This window comes from Candoia aspera, chromosome 10 (genome assembly GCF_035149785.1).
Source record: "Candoia aspera isolate rCanAsp1 chromosome 10, rCanAsp1.hap2, whole genome shotgun sequence".
Taxonomy (NCBI): Eukaryota; Metazoa; Chordata; class Lepidosauria; order Squamata; family Boidae; genus Candoia; species Candoia aspera.
This window is the reverse complement of record NC_086162.1, coordinates 23,986,150-24,009,424: the sequence shown is the minus strand read 5'-3', so window position 1 is coordinate 24,009,424 and position 23,275 is coordinate 23,986,150. Positions and strand designations below refer to the sequence as shown.

General features: G+C 51.1%; 2 protein-coding genes across 2 annotated transcripts in view; both read right to left on the bottom strand.

Annotated features, from left to right (window-relative positions):
* PSMD8 (proteasome 26S subunit, non-ATPase 8) overlaps positions 1-23,275 on the bottom strand; it is a 49,237-nt gene that overhangs the window by 10,080 nt on the left and 15,882 nt on the right. The window lies entirely within an intron of this gene.
* On the bottom strand, positions 1,723-7,731 carry SPRED3 (sprouty related EVH1 domain containing 3). The gene is made up of 5 exons (XM_063311995.1): positions 7,564-7,731; positions 7,060-7,228; positions 5,570-5,643; positions 4,696-4,857; positions 1,723-2,526 (listed from the first exon to the last, which is right to left on the bottom strand). The coding sequence occupies exons 1-5, from the start codon at positions 7,729-7,731 to the stop codon at positions 1,816-1,818; spliced, it is 1,284 nt and encodes a 427-aa protein (XP_063168065.1). The 3' UTR covers positions 1,723-1,815.

Genomic DNA, 23,275 nt, shown 5'->3' with positions numbered 1-23,275 from the left:
ACCTAGAATCTTCTGTGTGCAAACCAGAGGCTCCCTTCAACCCAGGCCAGACCCCATCTTGGCAGCTCATTTCATGCACTCAATCCACCCATTTCCATGCTTTCTCTAAATCAAGTGCAACCCAAACCCAGCTGGAAATCTTGTGCGTTTTGAGGCAGGCTTTGTATGCTGTGCATGGGTGTGTGGTGCGCACGCACATGCAGACACCTGCAGAAAAAGCTTGTGCCCAATTCTAACGGGTAAAGCAGAAGGAGGAAGAACGGCTATGGCATAACACAGCTTTCCCTGCTCGAATCAGACCAGTAGTATTTGAAGGGCAAAACAGCCAGGGGAAAGATGGGTCTTCCCTTGTTTCAGCAAACCTTTGAGGGCTGGGTTTAATTTTAGCCCGGAAATGCCAGGCAGACAGCTCTAAGTTTGGGATGCTAGGAGTTACAGTATGGGCAACCAGGTGAAAAATCTCAGGATGAGTAGCCTGCAGCAGCCTAGCAAATCAGGATCATGGGTATGAGCTGAAGGCCCCAAATGTGGTCTTCTTGAGAACTTCTGCCCACCTTCAGGGCAGCTGAACCTATGCCCATCAACAACGCCAGCCCCCCAGGTTTGCAACAACTGGCAATCCTCCAAAGCAAATGCAGCTGGAGCAGACAGCTAAAATGCCAAGCAAACACGCCCCTGGCTGGCTGGATAAGAGTTGAGGGGTTTATTATTGTCGTCTTTTAACCACCCTGGCACCCTCCAGATGTCTCAGACTACAATTTCCAGCATGTCCAGCTGGAACGGCGAAAGAAGAGGAGGGGAGCTGCAGCCCCACCAGACTGGGAGGGTTGGGGATGGCTGACTTAAAGACAAGAAAGTGAATCTGCCACTCCTGTCTTCCTGCCCACCCCCACCCCCAAGCAAGTGCTTCTTGTTCACCCACAGAGCTTCGCAAGACAGAGACAAGTTCAGCACATCATTAAACGCCATGCACAAAACTACCCAGGAGGACTGAAAAATCCAGACTGCGATGGGGCAGGGAGGGGGGAGGAGAGCAGGACTGGATGCCTAAGAGAGCCATCTTCTCCTCACCCGTGGTGGGCCGCCAAGCCTGCATCCTACGGGCAACCCGCTGCATCTCAGTCTTGAGAAGACAGCCCGGGGTGGAGAGGTTGGGGGGGGATGCTTTACCTGCCTCACTGGCTCGTCAAAATGCACAGCTCGCAGGTGAGGTCCCTCTTGGTGGAATCCAAGTTGGCCAGGCCTGCCTAGGACCCATCCGAACGGATACATCAAATACCGGCGGACCTCACGGGTATTACCGGCATCATTAAAACGCAGGACGCTTCAGGAGTCCATAGTAAACTTTGGTCAAGGTGACTTTGCAATCCTCTCTTTCGTTTTCCCAAGTCAATCATCTCTCCTCTTAAAAAAACAACCCAAACCAAGCCCCCCCCGCAAAACCCAAGCCCTAAACAGAACATCATGGGGAGGGGGGAAATACGGGCCTGGTGCCCTCCCATAACAACATCTGACCGCAGAGCTTACAGACAAGGATCGACCATGCTTCTTGCTTTTTCTTCCTGCAACAAAGAAAGCCCCCGTTTCGGGACAGAAAAGCGTCACTGGAGGCCTCTCCCAGGAGTGCCGCCAACCATCCTCACCAGGGGTCCTTTTCCCCAAAGGGGTGAAAGGGAGGGTGGGAGGGGGAGGGCCGGCCAGGGGAAGGGCGGGAACCCCGGCAAGCCTCCGTCTCGGAGGAGAGCCGCCTGGCTTATGCCCGCTGCGGCCCTGGTGGCAAAAAACGGAACGGAGCGCCCGGGACTGGCGTCAGTTTCACCGGACAGCTTTGTGCTTGCCGCCGCAGCAGCCGCAGCGCTCCCCGCACGAGTAGCAGGCGTGGAGGGGCAGGTAGCAGCACATGCACGGGACCACCAGGGAGAGGGTGGCCAGGGCCAGCCAGCGGACGCAGAAGTGTGGGTGGCCGGTGTCGCAGGAACAAGGGTCCGAGTACTCCCCTTCGGAGTCCGACATGCAGTGGTACAGCATGCTCTCGGCACACCACATGCAGGTGAACTGGTAGACGCAGTGGCCAATGGGGTCCGGCGCATCTTGGCACTGCCCGCGCCCGTTCTCCTCGTTGTTAAAGACGTCCCGGCAGTAGACGCACCGCGAGGGCACGGTGTCCTCTTCCATGCCCATGGCTCCGGGGGGCGGTGGGGGCGGCGGCTGCGGCTCCTTCAACGGCTTGTGTTTCGCAGGGGAAGGGGCCCCGTGGATCCGACAGGAGGGAGAGGCCTTGGGATCTTTGAGCCGCCCCTCGGCCCCCGGTGGGAAGCTGTGCTCCTTCTCCCGCGGGGATCTGCTGCCTCTGCCGCCCTTCTCAAAGTGCACGCACAGGTCAATCTTCTCGGTGTCCGGCTGGTGCTTCTGAACCACGGCCCGGCGGTAGTCCTCGTAGCCTTTGGTGACCCAGGGACAAGGGGCGATGCTCTCCAGCTCCTCCTCGTCTGGGAGACTCAGCTGCTGCAAGGGCGGGACTTGCACCTGGTGGGTGGAAAAGAAGAGGATGGAAACCGGGGCAGAATGAGAAGTGAGACTGAGGTGGGAGAGATCAGCCGGCTTAGGACACGCACAATGCTCACTATGAATGACCGGCTGACTGTTTCCCCTTCTCCGGAGATTATGGCCCTTTCTGCACCCAGGGATGCACCCGTCTAGGAGGACACAGAGTGTCATGCGATGTGAGGATGGCCTTGGAAGATGGGGGGCAGGGGGAAGAGATGCTGCCCAGGGAACGATCAGATAAAAGGGGAAGGAGCCCACAACTGAGTAATGGGCAGAGAAAGAAACTTAGGGAGGACCCGCCCTAAGCCCTCAGGAGGTAAAAAGGGACGGCGGGAGGTTTGTCCTTTCAGACGTGCAAGGTTCTGTTAATGTAGCCTAACAATAAAGCAGAATTAGCTCATCTTGTCGCGTTTCCTGTCTGGTCTATCTGGAAAGGCTGACACAGAGTTTACATGGTGCTCAGGAACCTAAGTTGTTAGCAAAATGCTTTGCAAGAGAAATACTGCAAAGACTATTTGACAGCATTCCCTCTGGACCTGTGAGATAGGTGGCTGGAAGTCCCCCCTCCCTCTTGTCGAGGGCCATGGCACCCAGCCACCTTTCCCCCGTGCTCCAAGCTTACACAAGAAGCAGCTCCCCCCACCCCATGCTTAGCGGATGCTTGGCATCTTCTCTTTTTCGCTTTGCTGCAGGAGGACAGGGGCAAGGTGTTGGCTGGCTATGGATTGCACCCCATTGAGTGGCTAGCTCAAGAGGGGGCAGTTGCATCTGTGAGGACCCTGGGCAATGGAGGTGCTCAGGGGCCAAGAGGGGGGCTGTGCAGAAGAGTCCTGGGGTTCAATCTAACCAATATGCTAAGCCGTGATTTGTTGAAGATGTCACCACCACCACAATTTGCAGGCCCTGCCACAGCGGGCAATGGTGCACGTAACTGGGTTTGCGCAATGTGGCAAGCCAACATCAAACAAGAACTGGCTCAATGCAAGGTGGGAAGCTGGTGTAGAACTGAAAAGAAGAGGCCAAGCAACTCTCAGGGCCTCCCTGGCAAATGACTCTTCCTGGAATCCTTGGGGGGCGCCACGCTCTCAAGCTAGTCTGAAACAATGTGAACGTGGAATGGGCCGCTTTTCAAAAGCGTTCGCCCCCCGTTCTAAACTAGCAGAACAGAGGTGCAGGGTGGAGTCTCTAACACGGATACAACCCCAAACTTCTGGAAATAGCTGCTTTCACATTTCTTGCACCGGAAAAGTAAGGAAAGGGACCTATTTCCAATCTCTTAGAGGTCCCTGCAGAGAGTGGAGGATATCAAGACGTTGAACAGACAGTGGCAAAAGAACCAGGTCATTGTTGAAGAATCATCAAGGGCTCCTTTCCCGAGCACAAAATGGCTGACAGGATTGGGAGAGGAGGGGGCAAGCTATGAAGCAAGACTGTTTGATCCAGATCCAGGGAAGAAGAGGGGAGCCTTTCTCCCGGGCTCCCCAAATTGATGCGATGGAAGAGACACCTTCATCCCAGTGAGCGGGTCATGCCCTTTTGAATATGGCCTGGATGAATGTGTCCTCAGCAACAGAAGCTTCTGCATAAACACTGAAGGGAATGGAGACCCACCTTCTAAGGGGCTTATCTTGCTTCCACACAACTGCCTCAATGTTTAACTCTGCTCTGCTCTGCTCTGCTCCCACTAAGGATACTGACAGTCCGTCGTTCCCTAGCCCACATTTCCAGAATCAAGACAGGGTCCCTCGAACGGTGCCAGCCACAGGGCTGCGGCACTAAGGCAAAGCTGTGTCCTCTACAGGAGCATCTCTCAACCTCGGCACCTTTCAGACGTGTGGACTTCACCTCCCAGAATTCCCCAGCCAGGTCGAGAAGCCCTGCTCTAGGGTCCACAAAGGTGAGAACTGCAACACAGAGTCGTTGGGAAACAGGGATTCGTGCAAGTTACCCACAAACCCATCTTTTCAAAGGCAAAAAGACAGAAGGATGACTCACCTGGTGACATCCTCCTAGCTACCACAGATGGTATCTAAACCCTAAACCTGCAGGAACGCAACCCTAGCCCAAGGTTTTGAAGCGCGCTCCCCTGGCGTCAAAACATGTATTCTGCTAACCATCCCCAAGTATGGCGGGGTCCTGAATACGCACCGGTCCAGCTGAGGCAGCCCCTTGTGTTGAACTGAAGGGGAACTCTTCAGAAATGGGGGTACGAATGAAGCAGGTGGAGGAGGACTCACTGGTCACAATGGTGATGGGCTTGGGGAGCATTTCCTTCTGACTGTTCAAGGAGGACTCGCTGTCCGTGCACACCTAGAGGGAGAAGCCACAAGGCTGAGGTCACGCTGGGCCCGAGCGCAGGCCCTTGGGCGGGTCTTGACTCAGTTGCCTCCACCATCAGGTAGGCTTGAGCCCAAACGAAGAACCAACTTTTAATGTAAAAAACCAACAACAATAATAAATTTCGTAAGAGACCATTTCATGGTGACCCCAAACACCCAGAGATGACAGCCAATTATCGCTGTCGCTACGGCTATCGTTTATTGTATTTGCATCTGCCTTCACCTCCAGTAGGTCAACCCCAAATACATGGGTCTCCGCTGCCTGACAGCCCCCATCTGATGGTGGGGGACATTAAGGTTGAGAGACACTCGCCCGCCCACCATCAGCTCCTGAACTTCCACGGCTGGGAGTGGACTTGCTGGTTTCTCCTGACGCAACACCCGCTGCTCTGTGCCGGGAAAGGGCTATCTCGATGGGAGATGCAAACACTTTGCAACATCCCCAAGTACCAGCTCCTCAGCTGTTGGATATGAAAATCAGCCTGTCTGTCTACGGTCCCCGGCTTCTGAAATATCATCAGGCACTGGAGAATGGTCTTAACTTGTGCTGGTAAATCGAAATGACAGAAACTTGCTTAAAACAGAGACGCTTTTGGATTCAAGCCTTCCATGGCTAATGTGCATGGAAAAGTTGGTCCGTGATGGTCAGAAACATCCAGTTTGGAGACAGGAGACAGACTCACAGTAAGGGCTTCGTCCCGGCCAGCTGCTTCATCCTCGGAGGAGGAAGTGGCACTGGAGGTAGCTGAAAGGGAGCCTGGAAGATGGAAATAACAACCTAAATATGTGCATAGAATTATACCAGCAGCAAAATCCTTTTTTTAAAACAACAACAACAGGCCTTTCTCCTGGATGAAATGTGCAAAGATGAGAAAAAAAATAGACAACATTCTCCAGGACTTGGCCAGCTTATGGGAAAATTTAGGAAAAGGGCCCCTGGTTTGGTTTGGTTTGTAATTGTTTGTTTTAATCCAGGCTGCCTATGGGGTGGTAGGTTTTTAATGGTTTTTAGTGTTTTGGATGTGGATTGGTACGCTGCCCCGAGTCTATGGGAGTGGGCGGCTATTATAAATTTAAAATAGTAATAATAATCATAATTAATTCCAGAATGAATTCCTGAATTTTCTTTTTCTTCCTTTTTTAAAAGAAACTTTATTAAATTTTTCAACATAAATATAAAATACAAAAAGACTGAAAAGAATTGAAGACTGAAGAAATAAATAAACTAAAAAGTGCAGAAAGAAATGCAGCAAAAGAAGTGATGTCCAACTTCCTCCAGCCAAGATACAAATAACAAAAGGATTAACTTCTTACTTAAATGTTAACAATAATAAACATTATTTCTATAATCTATGCCAATCTAATCATCAAATCCCAAAATCAGAGCTTTATTTTTTTCAGTTACGAACTCCTGAATTTTCTAAGCTACTTCAGAGAATCCTCACATGTCTCCTGCATCCATTTCGAGTAATGCAAAGCCGTGGCAGAAGATAATCCAGATAGTCCTCGCTTAACTACCACAACTGGGACTGGAATTTTGGTTGCTAAGTGAAGTGGTCACTAAGTGAATCCTACCCAATTTTATGACCTTTTTTGTGCCAGTCATTAAGCAAATCACCACAGGTGTTAAGCAAACCACATGGTCATTAAGCAAATCATGTGATTTCCTCATTGATTTTGCTTGCCAGAAACTGGCCAGGAAGGTCGAAAAAGGTGACCACGTGACCACAGGATGCTGTGACGGTCATAAATGTGAACCGATTGCCAAGTGCCCAAATGGTGATCACATGACCAGGGGGACGCTGTGACAGTCAGAAGTATGAGGACTGGTCGTAAATTGTTTCTTCCAGTACCGTCATAAGTCCAAACGATCACTAAACGAATGGTTGTTAAGCGAGGACTACCTGTACCAATTCTCAGTATTTCCATAGCTCTCTGTAATCATCCCCATAAGCCTTATGATCACCTTACAAATTATTCCTATTCCAGGGAGAAAGTCAGAGCTCAGAAGACAACCTGTACAAGTGCCTAGGGGTGTATCGGTGCCGTGAGCTTTGAACCCAAAACTTTCAACCGGTTGTTTTGTAACGGCCTTAAGGGAGGCTGCTGGTTTCCCCAAACGGCTCTGCCGCAAGTCCCTGTGGCCCGCCTTGTTTTCCCGCGGTCCCCTCACCTTCCGTGATCTCCTTCAGAGCGGCTTGCACGCCCTTCTCAAAAGTCGCTGCATCTGCAGGGCTCTGAAAGGTGAGGCCAAACTTGTTGTCCCCCACTTTCCAGTGGTGGAAAATGGGATTCACCTTGTTGTAGACGAGGTCCCTTTTCAAGGCACACTCCAAGATGGTCTGCAGGAGAGGAAGGAGGAGGAAGAGTGGGTTTGGGAGAGTGCTGCTGCAGGACCCCCAGGGCTGCCCACCAAGGCCACCCTGACCTAAATGTGGAGAAAGACTGGCTTGGCCCCTGGGATTAAGGCTGGTGCTAATGAGGAGGCCTCCTGGGCAGAACCTTAACACACTGAATTAATGACAGCTGCAGTCCTGCAGGTTAAAGGCACCATCCCTTATGCTCCATCACCTCCGGCCATGGAAGGAGAGGGAGGCTCTTCTAACTGAGGCTTAATCTCTTTGGCTTTCAGCTGCCCCCCTCTTACCAGCCTCCCCACCCACCCTATCAGTCTCACCGTCTGGTCCCGGAGGCGCTCCCCGTTGATCAGGTACTGACGGCATTGCCCCTCGTCTGGGTGCCGGACTTTACAGATGGTCACATGGCTCAGGCCACCACCGCCCATGGGCACCCAACCGCCGCTTGAGTCGTCTCGGGTCATCACCACAGCCCGCACCCGAACCATGTAACTGGGAGGATGCAATGGAGAGGAAGAATCAAGGCCAAGCAATGCCACCCCTCAAGTCAGCCTGGGCCATGACCTTCTCCAGGTGATGCCACCAAGTGGGTTGGACTATAGTTCCATTGCCACCTCTGCAGCCAAGATGTCACAAGACTGTGTTAGCTGGGGAAGATGGAGTTGGGGCTCTGTGTACCTTAGAAGGCACCTGAATGGGGAAGGTTGATCTCGACCAATGTTTCTCAACCTTGGCAACGTTAAGATGTGTGGACTTCAACTCCCAGAGTTCCCCAGCCAGTTGAGAAACACTGATCTAGACAGTATCTCCATCCCTGGAAATCCAAGTCTGCTTGTAGGACCAACACGTTCCCTGAACTGAGAAGGGCCTCAGCTCACCTGCTACCAAGATGGTGCCTTCTTCTCCTAAGTTGCAGGCCAGCTTTTGAGGAGTCACCCAAAAGCTGGTGAGGTTGGGGAAAGATTGAGTTAGCTTCCCTTCCCTTTGGACCAACGTCTTCAAGGAGACTTCCAGTTCAAGCCTAACGAAGTTCCAGTTAGTGGCAACAGAAGAGTATGTTTAACACACCTGCTTTTCTTCTGAAATCTGATCTGTGTGTCATGATCTGTTCCCATGTAGAAAGGCCAGGAGGCCCACGGGGTGAAACACAGCTTGCTTAAGGCCCACTGTGCATCCGCATCCTTCACCTGGAACCTGCCTCCTTTCCACGTGAGGACAGATCATGATATGCAAAGCAGATTTCAGAAGAAAAACAGGTACCACGTGGACATTAAATATTCTCATTACTTATTCAGCCGCCCACACAGAGAGTAGGAAAAGGTAGTTCAGATTTCCCCCCCCCAAAAAAAGATTCACATATCCTCATTCTGGGGATATCATTGATTTTACCTAGAAAGATAAGGCATTTTACCTACAACATTCCTAACCCATCTTTTACAGCAAAGTTCCTCAAGCAGATTATTTTTTTTAATCAAAACAATGGAATAAAAGCAATCATCTATAGAAATGAAAGCCAGAAAAATTAAAAACATCAACTCTGAAAGGCTAAAAACCCAATTCTGGTAGAGACCTCGGACAGAGATACACATCTCACGTGGTGTAAATAAATCAAGAACATGAGAAAGCAGAAGACGTTAAAAGGATTGCCTTGCCAAGCAACCAGCTGAAGGTAGCTTTCATTTCCCATCATCCCCTCCCTTACCCTTCAAGTCTGGACTGCAACATGCTGGCTGGGGAACTCTGGGAGTTGAAGTCCACACAGCTTAAAGTTGCCAAGGTCGAGAAACATGGCTCCCTCTTCTCCTCCCCGGCTTCTATTGCTTTATTTCTCCATTTGCACAGTAGCTTCAGCTGCCCAGGCTAATCCTAATCGCATCCTTGGAGCAAACAGATGCTTTTCAACAACTTGCTCCCCAAGTTAATAATCAAACTGCCTGAAATGGATGGCGGTTGCAGGAGGAGAAGGCAAAAGATGTTTATTCTGATCTCACGGAAAGAGTTCGCGGGCCGCAACGGGGACCTTCCAAACGACCTTCACGTCTCAGGATCCCCCAAGCAGCAGCCTCAAATTGGGAGAGATGCCTCATGGCTTAATTCAAGACTTCCTTGATCAGATTCCCCGAAATAAAAAAGGCTGGGCACCCCAAGACAGAGGTGCAGGTTCAGTCCAGCGAGGTACAAGGATAATTTTGCTTGCATCTCCTGTCTCATCCCCTGGAGACACAAGAACCAGCTCCTGAAAGGTGGACTAAGACTAACGGCTAAATCGTTCCCCCCATTCCATGGAAACAGCAGAGAGTTCAACGTATCACAAATTCGACACCGACCGAAGTTCGAAGAGGCATCGGCAGCCTTACGGTTGTAAGGCTTGCATTGTGTATTGTAAATACACCCCCCTCCTCCAATTCTGAATGCATCTTGCAAATACAGGGGCATCTGAATTCGAATGCTGCACCGATCCTGGCTAACGCATCAGGAGACCGGATTTGAAAAATCCCCACACGCTTGCTCCAAACACGACTGACAAAATCGCTGCGGCAATCCAGGGTATAAAATCTGGGGTGGGTGGGGTGGGGGTTGGAAAGCGCCAAGCAGAGTGGGCCCCAGGACCGATTCACGAAGGAACGCCAACGTCTGCTGCATGGGTGAGCCGTTTACGTTGGGTGACAGGGCACCCGATCCGAGAGCTGCCCTGATGGGTCAAAGCAGCTTCTGGCTTGTCAGAAACCGAGGTGTACGAGCCCCCAGCCTAAGTAGGCAGACGCGTTTTTGAGTCCGAGCTAGCACGTCATTTCATGGTGGGCCCAGCTGGTTTGCCACCTGCCTGAATTCCTGGGCCTCTGCCCACATGGGGAATTCCGCTCCCAGGCCACCAGCCCAGTTTGCAAACACAGAAGCAGCTCGGAGGTGCCCTGTGCTGAAGGCGTCCTACAAGTTTATTAAATAAATTGTCAGCGTCAAACATTCAGTGGGTTAAAGTCCACCTAACGCGTGGTGTATCTGCTGCTTGGGGGGTGGCACAGGAGGAGCGTTTTTTTCCCCCTTGCGGAGATGCAAGCCGGCCAGTGCCATTTCCCCCCTTTGCATCTGCTTTGCTGAGCGACTAGCCCCACTGCATCCAACTGCAGATGTGGCACATCCATCAGCCCTTGCCTCGGCAGAGCCATGGGCTGCTACCAACAAAGGAAGCCCGTACGGCCTTTCGGCTGCTTTAAGCCTCCATTACAGAAAAACACCCAGACAATCGTAAGGGCCGAGACTTGGGATCCTTGTCGGTTAAAAAGCCAAGCTGGCAGCAGCTCTCTTAATCCACAGCCGATTCGCTCCGAGGCACCAGGAATGCTATGGAGCTGGGCACCATCTTGTCTGGAAAGCAAATGTCTACTTTCACCACCTAGGTACATTCTGAGGAGTTAAAGGAATCCAGGCTTTTTTAGCACAGGAAATTTAAAACAGACCTGACCTGTTTTTCCTCCTAAAGGTGTGACAGAACAGATGCACCTCTGAGGTGGAGATGTAAGTCACCCAGAGCTCAGCCAGAGAAGGCCTGCATCGGATGCTGTCCAGGTAGAATACGTACGTGCCAGCTTCCCCAACCTGGCGCCTTCCAGATGTTTGCCTTCAGAAGGCTCATCCTGGGCATTTGGGATGGAAGCCCCAGACATCTGGACGGCACTAAGTTGGGAAAGGCCGGAGCAGCAACTGTGAGTTGGTCGCACGTCGAGGCAGACGACAAATCTCTGGTGTAACGGCTGGGCTGGTTTTGACGCATCCTGCAATATTCCACAATTTATTCTTGCTGGGGTCTGCAAACTGAACAGCCCCCCTCTCCTTAATAACCTCTAATTGTTTATTATATATATTTTTAAGAAAATAAACCGAAATCTAACACTATCAACTAATCTGTCAATGATCAGCTGTTGACTCGTTAATCATTTCAACTTAAATCAGCTGCCTCTATATGCATATTGCCCCACGCTTGGCGTAAAAACTGCCCTGACAAAATAATAAAGAAATCCAACGAAGAAATGTAATTTTAGAAGCTCCTGTTCAGGCTATTCAAACCTTATCTGGGACATTAAAAAAATATATCATTCTTTGTTAAGGCAATGTTCCAGAATGGAAAAATGGGGAAAATCCAAAATATTTTTCCATCACCAAAAAACAAACAAACAAACAAAACCTCTCCGAGCACTAAATCAAATTTAATTGTAGCTAATCAACCATCGGCTTTTATCCCGGACCGAACTGTCCATACCCGAAATAGTAAAATCTGTAGTGAAATCTTTGGATTGCTCGGGCAGCTATATTACTATTCCTTACCTCTTATATCCTCCTTTCCCTTTTGCTAAGATTTTAAAAATTTGCACAACGGTCTGTGCACTACAATGTGCTCAACACCATTTCCACTCGTGCCTTGTGGTTTCCAACATCTTTTTCCTGCTTATTATTTTTGCTCATTAAAGCCTATTAAGTAATTTTCTTACCCAGGACAGATGCTGGCAATTACCCACTCCTCTTCCCCCAATTTTTGGTATGCTGCTATCCAGCAAGCTCCATTTAACAAAGATGCATTCTGAACACTAACTGGCACAATTTAAACACACACACACACACAGACACACACACACACAGACTGTATACTAAGGGGGGATGAAACCAGCAGCCCAGTTCATTGGGAAAGGAAGCATGCATTTATGGTAAACAGATTAAATGCGCAGAGGGGACCCTCACAGACCACGATGCACACCGGCACCGAGAAACAAAACATGACAGGTATGTTCACAAATGACAAAAAAGCAAGGTAATTTGCAGTCTTCCATACTGCGTCAAAGTTGCACCAGCAAGAGGCAGGCATTCAAGTTTCACTAGGAAACACCGAGTACAGCCTCTGAAACAAAACACAGCACACTGTGCTCAACGCTGAGCATCTGAGTTCCCAGATGTTGGGTGGGGGGGGCGGTGTTGTTGCCTGTTAATTTTCCTTTTTAAAAACAAGGTCCTAGAGCTTTTGGGTTTCAAAAAGGCTGGCTCTTAAAACACAGGCCCATTTCTGTCCAAGATTTGCAGCCGCTTCGACGGCCTCTCCTTGCGGGAGCACTGCCACGCGGGCGGGGAGAGGGAGTGTGCAAGTGACGGATTGCGTTAACCCAGGCGCGAATCGCACATGCACTCCGCCAAAGGAAAGAGATGGGCTTTGATGCTCCCCCCCCCACTTGGGAAGGAAGAAAGACCTTTGGGGATGGCATTCAATGTACATGTCCTTTTGCATGCCCAGGTTCATGCCCCCCCATCATCCCCTTTCTGTGGCCCCCGGCACTTCTTTCCACCCAAACAGTCAACCTTCACCTTTCCACCACAGACCTGTATGAACGCCAATTAAATTGCTGAAAAGGGCGTAAAGCTCACAGGTAAAAGGACCGTGCTGAAATACATTTGGGTGAGTTATGTCCTTTCTAGGAATGCCCTGGCACTGCCCTTGCAAGCTGTGAATGAGAGAGCAGCTTTTGTCCCAGGCTCCAATTGCTGAGCCTCAAAGACCCGGGAGACGTGTAGGTTGGCGAAGGCCCATCCTTGGCATCCTTCGCTCCTCTCCACCAAAGGGCAGAAAGAAAACATCAATGCAACCAGGTTTGAGATGGAAAATCCAGGGTCTCTAAGCCACTTGCCTGCCCCCATTTCAGCTTGCTGCTTCTACCAAATTATGCCATCAGACAAAGGGTAAAATACACAAGCGATCCCTTTACAGATAGAGTCCGTTCCCCCTTCCGCCTTCTGGGGGAACCGAGGTGGACTTGGTGAGATGGCAACCTCATGGTTGCTTCTAAAAGGCCTCCACTTTCCACCCATCCCTTCTGGGACACGCCAACTCTCCTCGGGAGCCCCATCCTTGAACCTGTCCTCGGCTCTCCCCCCAGATGGAATGCTCCACCCACAGATCCAGAAGATCCAAGCTTTTCAAGGGCCAGGGATGGGGGTCCCGGGGAATGCACATTCAGTGGGCTACAAGGATGACATCTATCCACAGATGGAGGTCTGTCAAGCTTGGAGACATCATCGGGCAAGGAGCCTTGATGCAGACGTTGATGTCAGTCAGATGCAAAAATAAAACCTGCTGGGGGCAGGAGGGGGAAGGACCATCAAGAACACCGGCTGATTTCACCATCTTCATGCTTGTGAGGCCAAAATGGTGGCCAACGGTGGCCTGGTTGGTTTGTTTTAAGCATCCTTGTCCCCCATAGAGATTATTTGTTCTTCTATCCCTCGGTTTCCCTTCATTCGGGTAAGCGCCCTCCAAATACGCTAGGACATATCCCACCCAGCCAATAGCCATTCTGGATGGGGATGATGGGAAGATCTGGAACATTGCCTGGAAAATCTTCTGTTTTGCTCCTGAGACTTGCCTGAGCATTTCTGTTTTTTTAACTGCAAGATTGTCTACGTACTGTTTTCAATGCTGGGCTGGCCATAAAATTGTACAGGGAAGGAAGGAAGGGAAAAAGGAAAAAAAGGGGACTTTTTAAAATTGAAAGGATTACCCTGAGTCTTTGAGATGTTGATTTCCACTGTACCACAGGAACACACTCCCATAACGGTAAAATGCATTTGGGCAGCCGGGCTGCAAATTTGGAAAATTATCCCCGCCATAAGATATTGGGAGGTTGACAAGCTGGGAAAAGCTACTATGCCCATTTCACAGATCAGGGGAAATGAAACAACCATAGCCCGCTCCTGGAGTGAGGGTTATCTACTTCCAGAATTAAATGTTTTCTTTTAAAGCCTGATTTTGGGGGGAAAGGCCTGCACATCTCACTTCAGGTTTTGTCAGAAGAGGCATTCTGTCCTAGGCAGGGAAGACAGGAAAAAGAGGAATGCTTTCCCCCCATGCCTTCCTAAGTGCTTTGGATGAAAAAAGAAATAGGAATTAAAAAAAAAAATCAGTATTTCTTAATGAATTTACCTAAACCAGATAATGATCAAGCACTGCAGCTTGAGAGGACGGGCTAAGGCTGAGTTGTTGTTGCAAAACAGACACGGGGTTGATTTGGTACCACTAAGCCGTCACTAATTTTCTCCAAAGCAAGTTGGGATTGGCATTAAGGCTTTCTTGGGGGGCTATGAAGTTTTTGTTAAGATGTCCCTTGAGCCAAGGCACGGGACTCACCCCAGGGCTTAGGGCCTCCACAGCGAGAGGAAGACTTTGAGGTGGTGCCAGAGATCGGCGGCAGTCGGTCCTCGGTCTCTTCCCAAAACAAGTTCAAAGGCTAGAGGACCTGCGCCGATCTCGGCTTCGACACAGCTCAGCTCCAACCACTGAACCTGGTTTTAGTAGTCAACACAAGGACCCTCCTTTTCACATCAGCTCAGAGCCTTGGAAAAAGACGTCGTCGTCCTGAAAAATAAACGGAAGGAAGGAAGGAAGGAAGGAAGGAAGGAAGGAAGGAAGGAAGGAAGGAAGGAAGGAAGGAAGGAGAAAGAAAGAAAGAAAGAAAGAAAGAAAGGAGGGAGGGAGGGAGGGGAGGAGGGAGGGAGCAGGCCTACGAAAACAATCGCTTCCCAATCCCAGGCTGAAGACAAGCCACCACCGAAGGAAATCCACCAATGTTTTAAAAGGGACAATCCAAAATTTGGAAAAAAAGGTGAAACTGAGAGGGGAGGAGGAAAGGGGGGGAAAAAACACCTCAGTTCTTGCATTTCGGTCTTCAGATCATTTTTCATGTTTTCATGGCGCAAAGAGGAATAAAGACCATGAGGGGAGGAGGAAAAATAAACATGGATCAACCCAAACAGATGAAAGGGATGAACCCCCATTGCGCCCCAAGAATTCGCAGCAGTGCCCGGTTGTCCGGGAAAAGAAGAGATTTTTCTCGTCCCAAAGATGAAAGACAAATGCTGATTTCCCCCAAAGGACAAGGGAAAAAAAAACAGCAACCAGAAATATCAATCCCCAATATTGTCTATATCTATATATATCTATTTCACAGTATTTTCAACATACAGGGTGACATCACAACGTGTTGCCATGGAAAATGACATTATGTATTACAAGATCAAGGAGCAAAGTGAAGACACGTATTCCTCGTTTGGGTGGCAAGGGGAAGAAAATGAGGGGAAAGAGAGGAATTGTCTCTTTTTTATTTTTTTGGAGAAGGATCCCCCTTCCCCGAAACATAAACGGTTTCCCTTTCACAAAAATGCACAGGAGACTAAAGCAAACCACCCATTTTCTAATGCAAAACATTTTCTCTTCTTCTTCACAATGTTTTACATTCCCCATTTTATTTTATTTTTTTTATTTTTTGTTAAACCAACAAGACATGAGCAAAAAAAAAAAAAAAAAGTGAATTTCCAACGTAATTTTTAAAAGCCTATTTAGTTTTACGGCTCTTCGTCAGGTCTAAGCGCAAATACAGACAAAACTGCCAGCATTATTTTGAAGGCTGAGAAATAAAAAAGAACTGACACCTTACCATTCTGAGCTCAGTCCCCACCTGCCCCCCATACACGCCCAAGCAAACCAACAATCTGACATAGACTGCAAGCTACCATGTCAACTGGAGGCAAATGTACACACACCCCTCTCTCTTCCAGCATTGGACTCCGCTGGAAAAGGCACACGAATGCAATTCCCACCCAAGGTCTCCTGCCCTGCGACCGGATCACAAATAAAAATGCAGCCCACCACGTAAATAAATATACATAACTGATCACAGAAGAAAGCCTCCCCACTCTCTATGATCATGTGGCAAAGGAAAAAATTCGGCAGAAGCTCCTTTCCCTTTTAAGAGCAATACCTAGAGATTTTCTCCGACATGCAAGAAAGGTTACAAAGGTTAGGCCACACACACACACACACACACACACACACACGTGTGTGTGTGTGCGTGTGCGCGTGCATGTACGTGCATGTGTGTATGTGTATATATATATATATATATATATCTCCAGTTTCAAACCTTGTTGCAGAAATGTAGTCTGCGATGATGTAAATATTTAGGGAAGGAAAGAAAAATAAAAAGCTGCCCCACCCCCTCAAAGCCAGAAGGATGCTGAAGGCTGTCAACTGTCTCTTCTTGAGATCTGCAACCCACCTACCCACTCGCCCCCTTTCCTCCTCCTCCTCCTCCTCCTCTCCGTCCTCCTCCTCCTTCTCTCCCCCCCCCCCCCCCCCGTCAGGGCTACAGAGCAAGCTCGGAAAAGAGACGTGTCTCTATGGCCCAGATGAGCAGCCTTCTTCCTTCAACCCATCTCAATGGAAACCCTGGGCTGGATTTTTGTGAATGGAGGGTCACATGACCTAGACTAGGTTCTTTGTCCCCGTTTCTTGAATAAACAACAGGTGAAGGGTGGGGGATCATATACATACATATATACATACACACACACACATAAAATATCTGGGCATGTGTATCAAGCTGAGGCTCTAAGAGGAGAAGAAAAAAATAGATTCATGGAAAAGCCAGTTCTTTCTCTGAACCCCCAGATGAGGATGAGGATAACAATAAAAATAAAAATCTTTACTATGACACAGCTGACTTAAGAGCCCACCCTTTCCCCTCCGAAGACCCCGCGCCAAACCGAGAAGCTAGGAAAAAAAAAAAAGAAGAAATTAGCTCACCATGATGGCCATTGCGGATAAAATCTGCCTTTTTTATGAATGAATCCAGATGCAAGCGGCTTCGATTCACAAACAAATAGACCCCCACCCTCTTTTTTTTTTTCCCTTTTTGGGTGGGATTGAATTTCATTCATAAAAAAAGACCCACCTTCATCTTCGGAAGGCAGAGAGAAAGACTCATTGACAAAAAAGAAAAAGGAAGAGAAAACCATCCGCGCTACGTACGTACGTAGAACAGCATCATTTTAAACCGAAAAAGAATACCAGCACAACCCAGCCAGAGGACTTAAAAAAAAGAAGAAAAAAAAAGACGGATAAAAAGAATGCAACAAATGAAAGCACATATCCCCACATGAAAAGCTTTAGAAACATGCAGATTTTTTTTATGAATGGAGTATCTCCCACATCTCCCACAGCTTAGAGAAGAAGGGTCACAACCCATCCCTTTATTTCTAGATACACGCATATATACGCAGGAAGGCGAATTTTTAAGAGGAAGGACAAAAACGCACAGAAATATATATTAGAAGAAATGACTCACTGAGAATTGATGACTGTTACAGCTCGTGCTTTCGGCTGGCATATTCACGCTGAAGGGACGGTTCCCCCCCACATCAGTTAAAACTGAATGCATACATTGATCGATAGCATAGGCTGCGAGTCCTCGTCACGAAGAGGATGAAAAACTAGCAGCCATTTTTCCAGTTGGTACAAATTAGCATCGTAGCTCGCCCCCCCCCCGCCTCCCCCCTCCCCTCAGCCACCTCTCCCGAGAGAGTCTGGCCCTCCCCTCCTGTTCCCGGCACCTGCCCTGAATTGCCTCGCTGGAGGCTGATACTAACCAAAAACGGGGCGCAAGGACCGGGTCTCTTACACCAGTGGTGCAGGGCCAAAGCTTGGAAAGCTGGGGGGGGGGGGGAGAGAAGAATCTAAACCTGAGAAAGAAAGGGGGGGGGGAAGAGAGGTTTCCACCTGGTCCTAATGCCCTGGAAAAATCTGAGAGAGATCAAAGGGGGAGGGAAGGGGGGGTAGCTGCTGCAGAAGCTGCCGTGTGGCTTCGCGGAGGGGCCAGCAAGCTGGAAGGTGTGCTGGGGTGTCACTGCTGGCCTAGGATCTAATCCACACCTCCCACCCGATTCCGGGAGAAGCTTGTTTTGCCCGGGGCTGCAAATTTGGCAGACCCGGCCTGGTTTTATTAAACGACAAAGGGCTCTGAGGTCAATGGGGAAGGAGCCAGCGGCTAGGTGCATGGACACCAGCCTGACGACCCCCCCAGACCTCCCCCCCACAAATCTGGCTCATTAGCCTGCTTCATAACTCTCCAGCTGTCCTCCTTTCCCCTGGCTGCACTGCTGGTACTCCAGGGGGCTTCCCCACCCCAGGAGACGTCCCCCAGGTATCCCATGAAAGCGAGCGGAAATGCTGCTACCTGAATCCACCTGACTGGGCAACCAGGAGCAGGTAACTGTGCGAGCCACGCGGCAAACACCGGTAGGGGTCATAGGGAGGAGAACATCTGTATCGCTTTGAAAGAGGGTGGAGGACCTCCCTATGACCCGTACAGATGTTTGCCGTGTGGCTCGCACAATTACCAGGTGGCTGGGGTATTCTGAGGGTTGAAGTCCACACCTCTTCACCTGGCTGAGGTTGAGCAACGCTGCTCTACCACGTTGGGTGAACCCAGTTGCGTGGTTTGTAAGGGAGGCTTTACTGCCTGGTGTGCTTTGCAGACCCTGGCAATTGTACCTTGCTCAATAAGCCATGGTTAAACCTCATTAGCATAAGGTGCGAACTCAGCCCCTTTACCACTGTTTTGCCTGTTGATCCATGCAAAGAACAAACCAAGGTCTGCTTCAACAACGGCATTAAACCCCCAGTTGGCTTGGCTTTGACGTAGTGTATTGCACACATGGCTATGCATTGTTGTTTATAAACTCTGGGGTAAGGCTTACAGCTGCAGGTGGAATTGAGAATGTATGGTTAAGCATATTGCGCAAATCCCATCCATTGGGCTTTACTGAATGAACCTTGGTTTAGTCTGATGGCTTGACTCGGCCCGCGTTTCCCACCCCAGTGAAGATGCAAGCCATTTTCAAATTTTTGGTCTGCAAAAATTAGGTCATGTTTTTCTCTTGTTTTTATGTGTTGGTGTTGGTGTTTACTTTTAACCTTACATTAGCTGCCCAGAGTTGGGATTTGCAATTTGGGTGGCCATATACATTGACGGATTAAATACATATATATTGGACGATGAGTTGGATGGAACTGCCAGGAACCAAGCTTAGCAAGACCAGGGTAGCACAATAGCTAAGGTGTTGGGAGTATCAGCGGTAGTCTACCCTCAGCCATGGAAGTTCACTGGGTGACTTTGGGCCAGGCACTCTCTCTCAGCCCAGCCTACCTCACAGGGTTGCTGTTGTGGGGGAAAATAGGACAAGGAAGCACTAGATTTATTTATTTAATCATGCAGCTGCCCATCTCACTTTTATGCAACTCTAGGTGCTCTAGATGACCCCTGAACCTCCTAAACAAAAGGGACAAAATGTAACAAATAACTGAATAAATGGTTTGACCAGGTCTGCCCAGCGAGCCTTGGACTGCCCTCCCCATCTCTGGCAGAGCGACTGCCAGGAGTGTCTGCAGGGGGCTGTCAAAATCTGCAGGACAGCAGACATGATGCTCTCTGCCTTGCAGATTTGTCATACCCCCTGTGGATGTCCCTAACTGGGACCTAAAATACCCCCAGCCAGTTCTAACCAGGTCCTTCCTCTTTCTCTAAAGGTTTGCATGGAAAGCTGTCAGCCCTTTGAGGTAGGCCAGGTCAGGGAACAGACTCCACAAGGACTATTTGAACTCTACTTTATTGTTGCAGGGCATAACGACAGAAATTCTCTTTCTCCCGTTCCCCTTCTTATACCCAAGAGAATCAAGGCAAGGCTCTCTTGAGTTTCTTTCTCACCCCGTCTTCCCTTCCAGGGTTAAACTGATGTTTCCATGACTGCTCTTGCACTCCTTCTTCAAGGCCATCTCTGTCCTTCTCTACAACAGCATCCATATAAGTTGGTAGGCTAAAATGTGCTTGGATGGTTTACAGCTCAGTTTTGTGTGGGCACAGCCAATGAGAGGCACTGTCCTTCTGAGTCCCAGAGGTTGGTGACATATCTCAAAAAAAGTTCATCAGCTTTAGTGCTGCGCATCTTATCAAGGGCTTTCTCTGGACCAGTGTTTCTCAACCTCAGCAACTTTAAGATGTGTGGACGTCAACTCCTACAATTCCCCAGCCAGCCATGCTGGCTAGGGAATTGTGGGACTTGACGTCCACACGTCTTAAAGTTGCTGAGGTTAAGAAACACGCTCTGGACCCCCTGGGTTGATTATATATTTCCTGCATAAAGTCTCCAAGCCTGATTCCAACTGACAAAAGGTACTCCTCGTTTAACGACCATTCATTTAATGACAGTTTGGACTTAGGTACTAAAACTTATGACCGGTCCTTGCACTTACAACTGTCACAGCATCCCCATGGTCACGTGATCAGAATTTGGGCACTTGGCGACCAGTTCACATTTACAACCGTCACAACGACCTGTGGTCACACGATTGTCATTTTCAACCTTCCCAGCCACCTTCCCGCAAGCAAAATCAATGGGGAACTGGGTGATTCACTTAACAACCACATGGTTCGCTTAATGACTGTGGTGGTTCACTTAACAACCACTGGAAAAAAGGTTGTAAAATTGGGTCGGATTCGCTTAATGACCGCTTTGCTAACCAACTGAAATTCTGGTCCCAATTGTGGTTGTTAAGCGAGGACTACCTGTACAGGTAAGTGTTTATGCTGTTTTCAATTGCCTTCTTGAGGATGTTCTCTTGACCTTCCTGTTTCCCTGCAGACCTGCTATTCCCTGGAATTGCCCCCACCAAGTACAAATCAGGCCGGACCCTTTCTAGTTTCTGAGCTTAGACAGCACTGTTGCTCTTGTCTAATTTGTAGAGCCCCTTCGGAATTTCCTGCAACAAGGCGTTCCAGCAGTGACTAATCTCTAGGGAAGGCCTTCTTTTCACCCAAAGACAAGGCAGAGAAGCAGAAAACGGTCTGCAAAATTACTGGGAAGCCCAAAGCAACACCTTGCTCCGACTTGTCACAAGCAACACTCCGCACCTATTTACGAAACAGAAACTGACTGAGGAAAGGCCCTCTGCACATGATCAGAGACACTTTGCCACCTCATGGCTTAGAGCACTTTCTCAACCTTGGCAGCTTTTGGATGGGTGGACTCCAACTCCCAGAATTCCCCAGCCAGCCAGCCAGCATTAAGCCAACTCCCAGAACTCCCAGGCTGGCTGGGGAATTCTGGGAGTTGGAGTCCACCCATCCGGAAGCCGCCAACGTGGAGAAACAGCGGCTTGGAGCAAAGCTGCGGCCTAACCACAAAACCTTACAGATCGGAGGAAAGGCTATGGAATTTGATGATGATGATGATGATGATGATGAAAAAAAGAGTCCGGTAGCCGCTTTCATTCAGCAGCGCAAGGCGACGGACAGCGCTTCTCCGCCTACGTTGCCCACCACAACGACCCGGCGGGGTAGGCGGAGCTGAGCACGCCTGGCTCGGATGTCTCCCAGGGAGCTTCTGCGGCGGAGAGGCCGGTTCTCCCGCGCCCGGGCTGCGCAGCCGGCCTCCCGACTCCCGCTCTGGACGGCGCCCATCACGCCGGGGGGGGCGGGGGGAGACCCTCGGCCAGATGCACGGACCCCTCAGCCAATGACCGACCGCAGCAGCAGCAGGCATGCCGGGAAGCGCTCCCCCCCAGCCGCCCCCGGTGCTCTTTCCCCGCGAGGCCACCGACGGGCGCTCCGCCGCCGACCAGCCCTGCGGGGGGCGCCTCGCTCGAGCGCGCGCCCGGCCCGGAGCAGAAGCGGAGCGAGCCCGGCGAGGGGCCCGGCGCCCCGCCCGGTCGAGCCTCCCCGGGGGCCGGAGCCGAGCCGCCCCGTCCAGCCGCGGAGGGGCGCAGGGCGGCCGGCGAGGACGACACGGCGGGGCCGCCCCTCCGCGGCTTCTGACGCCGCTGCCGGGACGCCCCGCGACCGGGTGCCCGGCCGCGGCGGCGAGATCCCGCCCCACCCCGCCCCGCCAGGCTGGGTCCGCGCCGGGCACGGCCAAACCGCCCGGGGGCGCGCGGGGCTGGCCGGGCGACCCGGCACCGAGCGCGCTTCACCTGTGGCGCCCGCGACCCCGGGAGGCGGCCCCGGCCGACGGCGTCCGCACCTTCCCCGCCGGGCTCAAGCCTCTCCTCGGCGCGGCGCCGCCGCTGCCGCCGCGCGGGACTCAGCAGGGATGCCCGAGCCGCCGCCGCCGCCGCTCCTCCTCCGCGTCTCCCCGACGAGGCTCCCGGCGACTCGCAGAGCCGCCAGGCGGGCACGCGCGCGCGCTCACCTAAGGCAGCATGGGGCGACGCGCGGCTCCCTGCGCGGCGTAACCATGCACACGACCAGGGCTGCGGGGCGCGGGCGGGAGAGTGGGCGCCCCCCCTCGCCGAGCGGCGCAAGCCAGCCCGGCCCGCCCCGCGAATGCCGCGGGGGCGGGGGCAGGCAGGGGGCGGGGCGCCCGTTATATCCGTTGCGGCCCCGCCCACCCGTTCCATTTCCCCAGCTCCGTCCGGGAGCAGCCGCAAAGCCAGACGGTGAGTGGGAGGGGCGTAATTTGGAGGAGGTGGCTAAAGCACCAGGGGGTGGAGCGACCATGGGGAAGGGGGCGGGGGAAGGAGAGGGTTAGCCCGCCCGGGGGGGAGGGCGGAAATCATCTTTCCCCCCTGAAGGCAGCTGGTCTTGCTCCGGAGTAACATCCCCTATTCTGTGTTTCTCAATCTTGGCCAGTTCAGAGGTGGGGACTTCAACTCCCAGAATTCCCCAGCCAGCAAGGCTGGCTGGGGAATTCTGGGAGTTGAAGTCCCCACCTCTGAACTTGGCCAAGGTTGAGAAACACTGCTTTATTCCAAGGGGGTTGCCTTGAGGTTGGATCAGCAGCTCCCCACATTCCCAGTCCCCGTGACCAGGCCACGGCCCCACACCTCTCCTGCGCAACAGATGTGCGGTTGGACTTCAGGACTGGAACCCAGGATGGGACCTGGTCTGGGTGCCTCCCTTCCTGATTGTCAAGCCCCGTCCACCTGGGCAAGATCAAGAATCAGGCCGACCTCACACAGGGGTCTTGTGAACCGCAGAAGGCATTTCCAAGCCCCACTTGTTGGTGGCTTCCTCCAGGTGGACTCGCTCAGAACATTTTTTCCCAGGTTTCCCGTCACCTGCTCTTACTGGCTGTGTATGAGAAAAGCTACCAACTTTGTAGGTGGAGAGCTGCATTGGTCTACAGGAGAGGAAGATCAGAAGGGTAGCCTACAGGTGGTCCTCG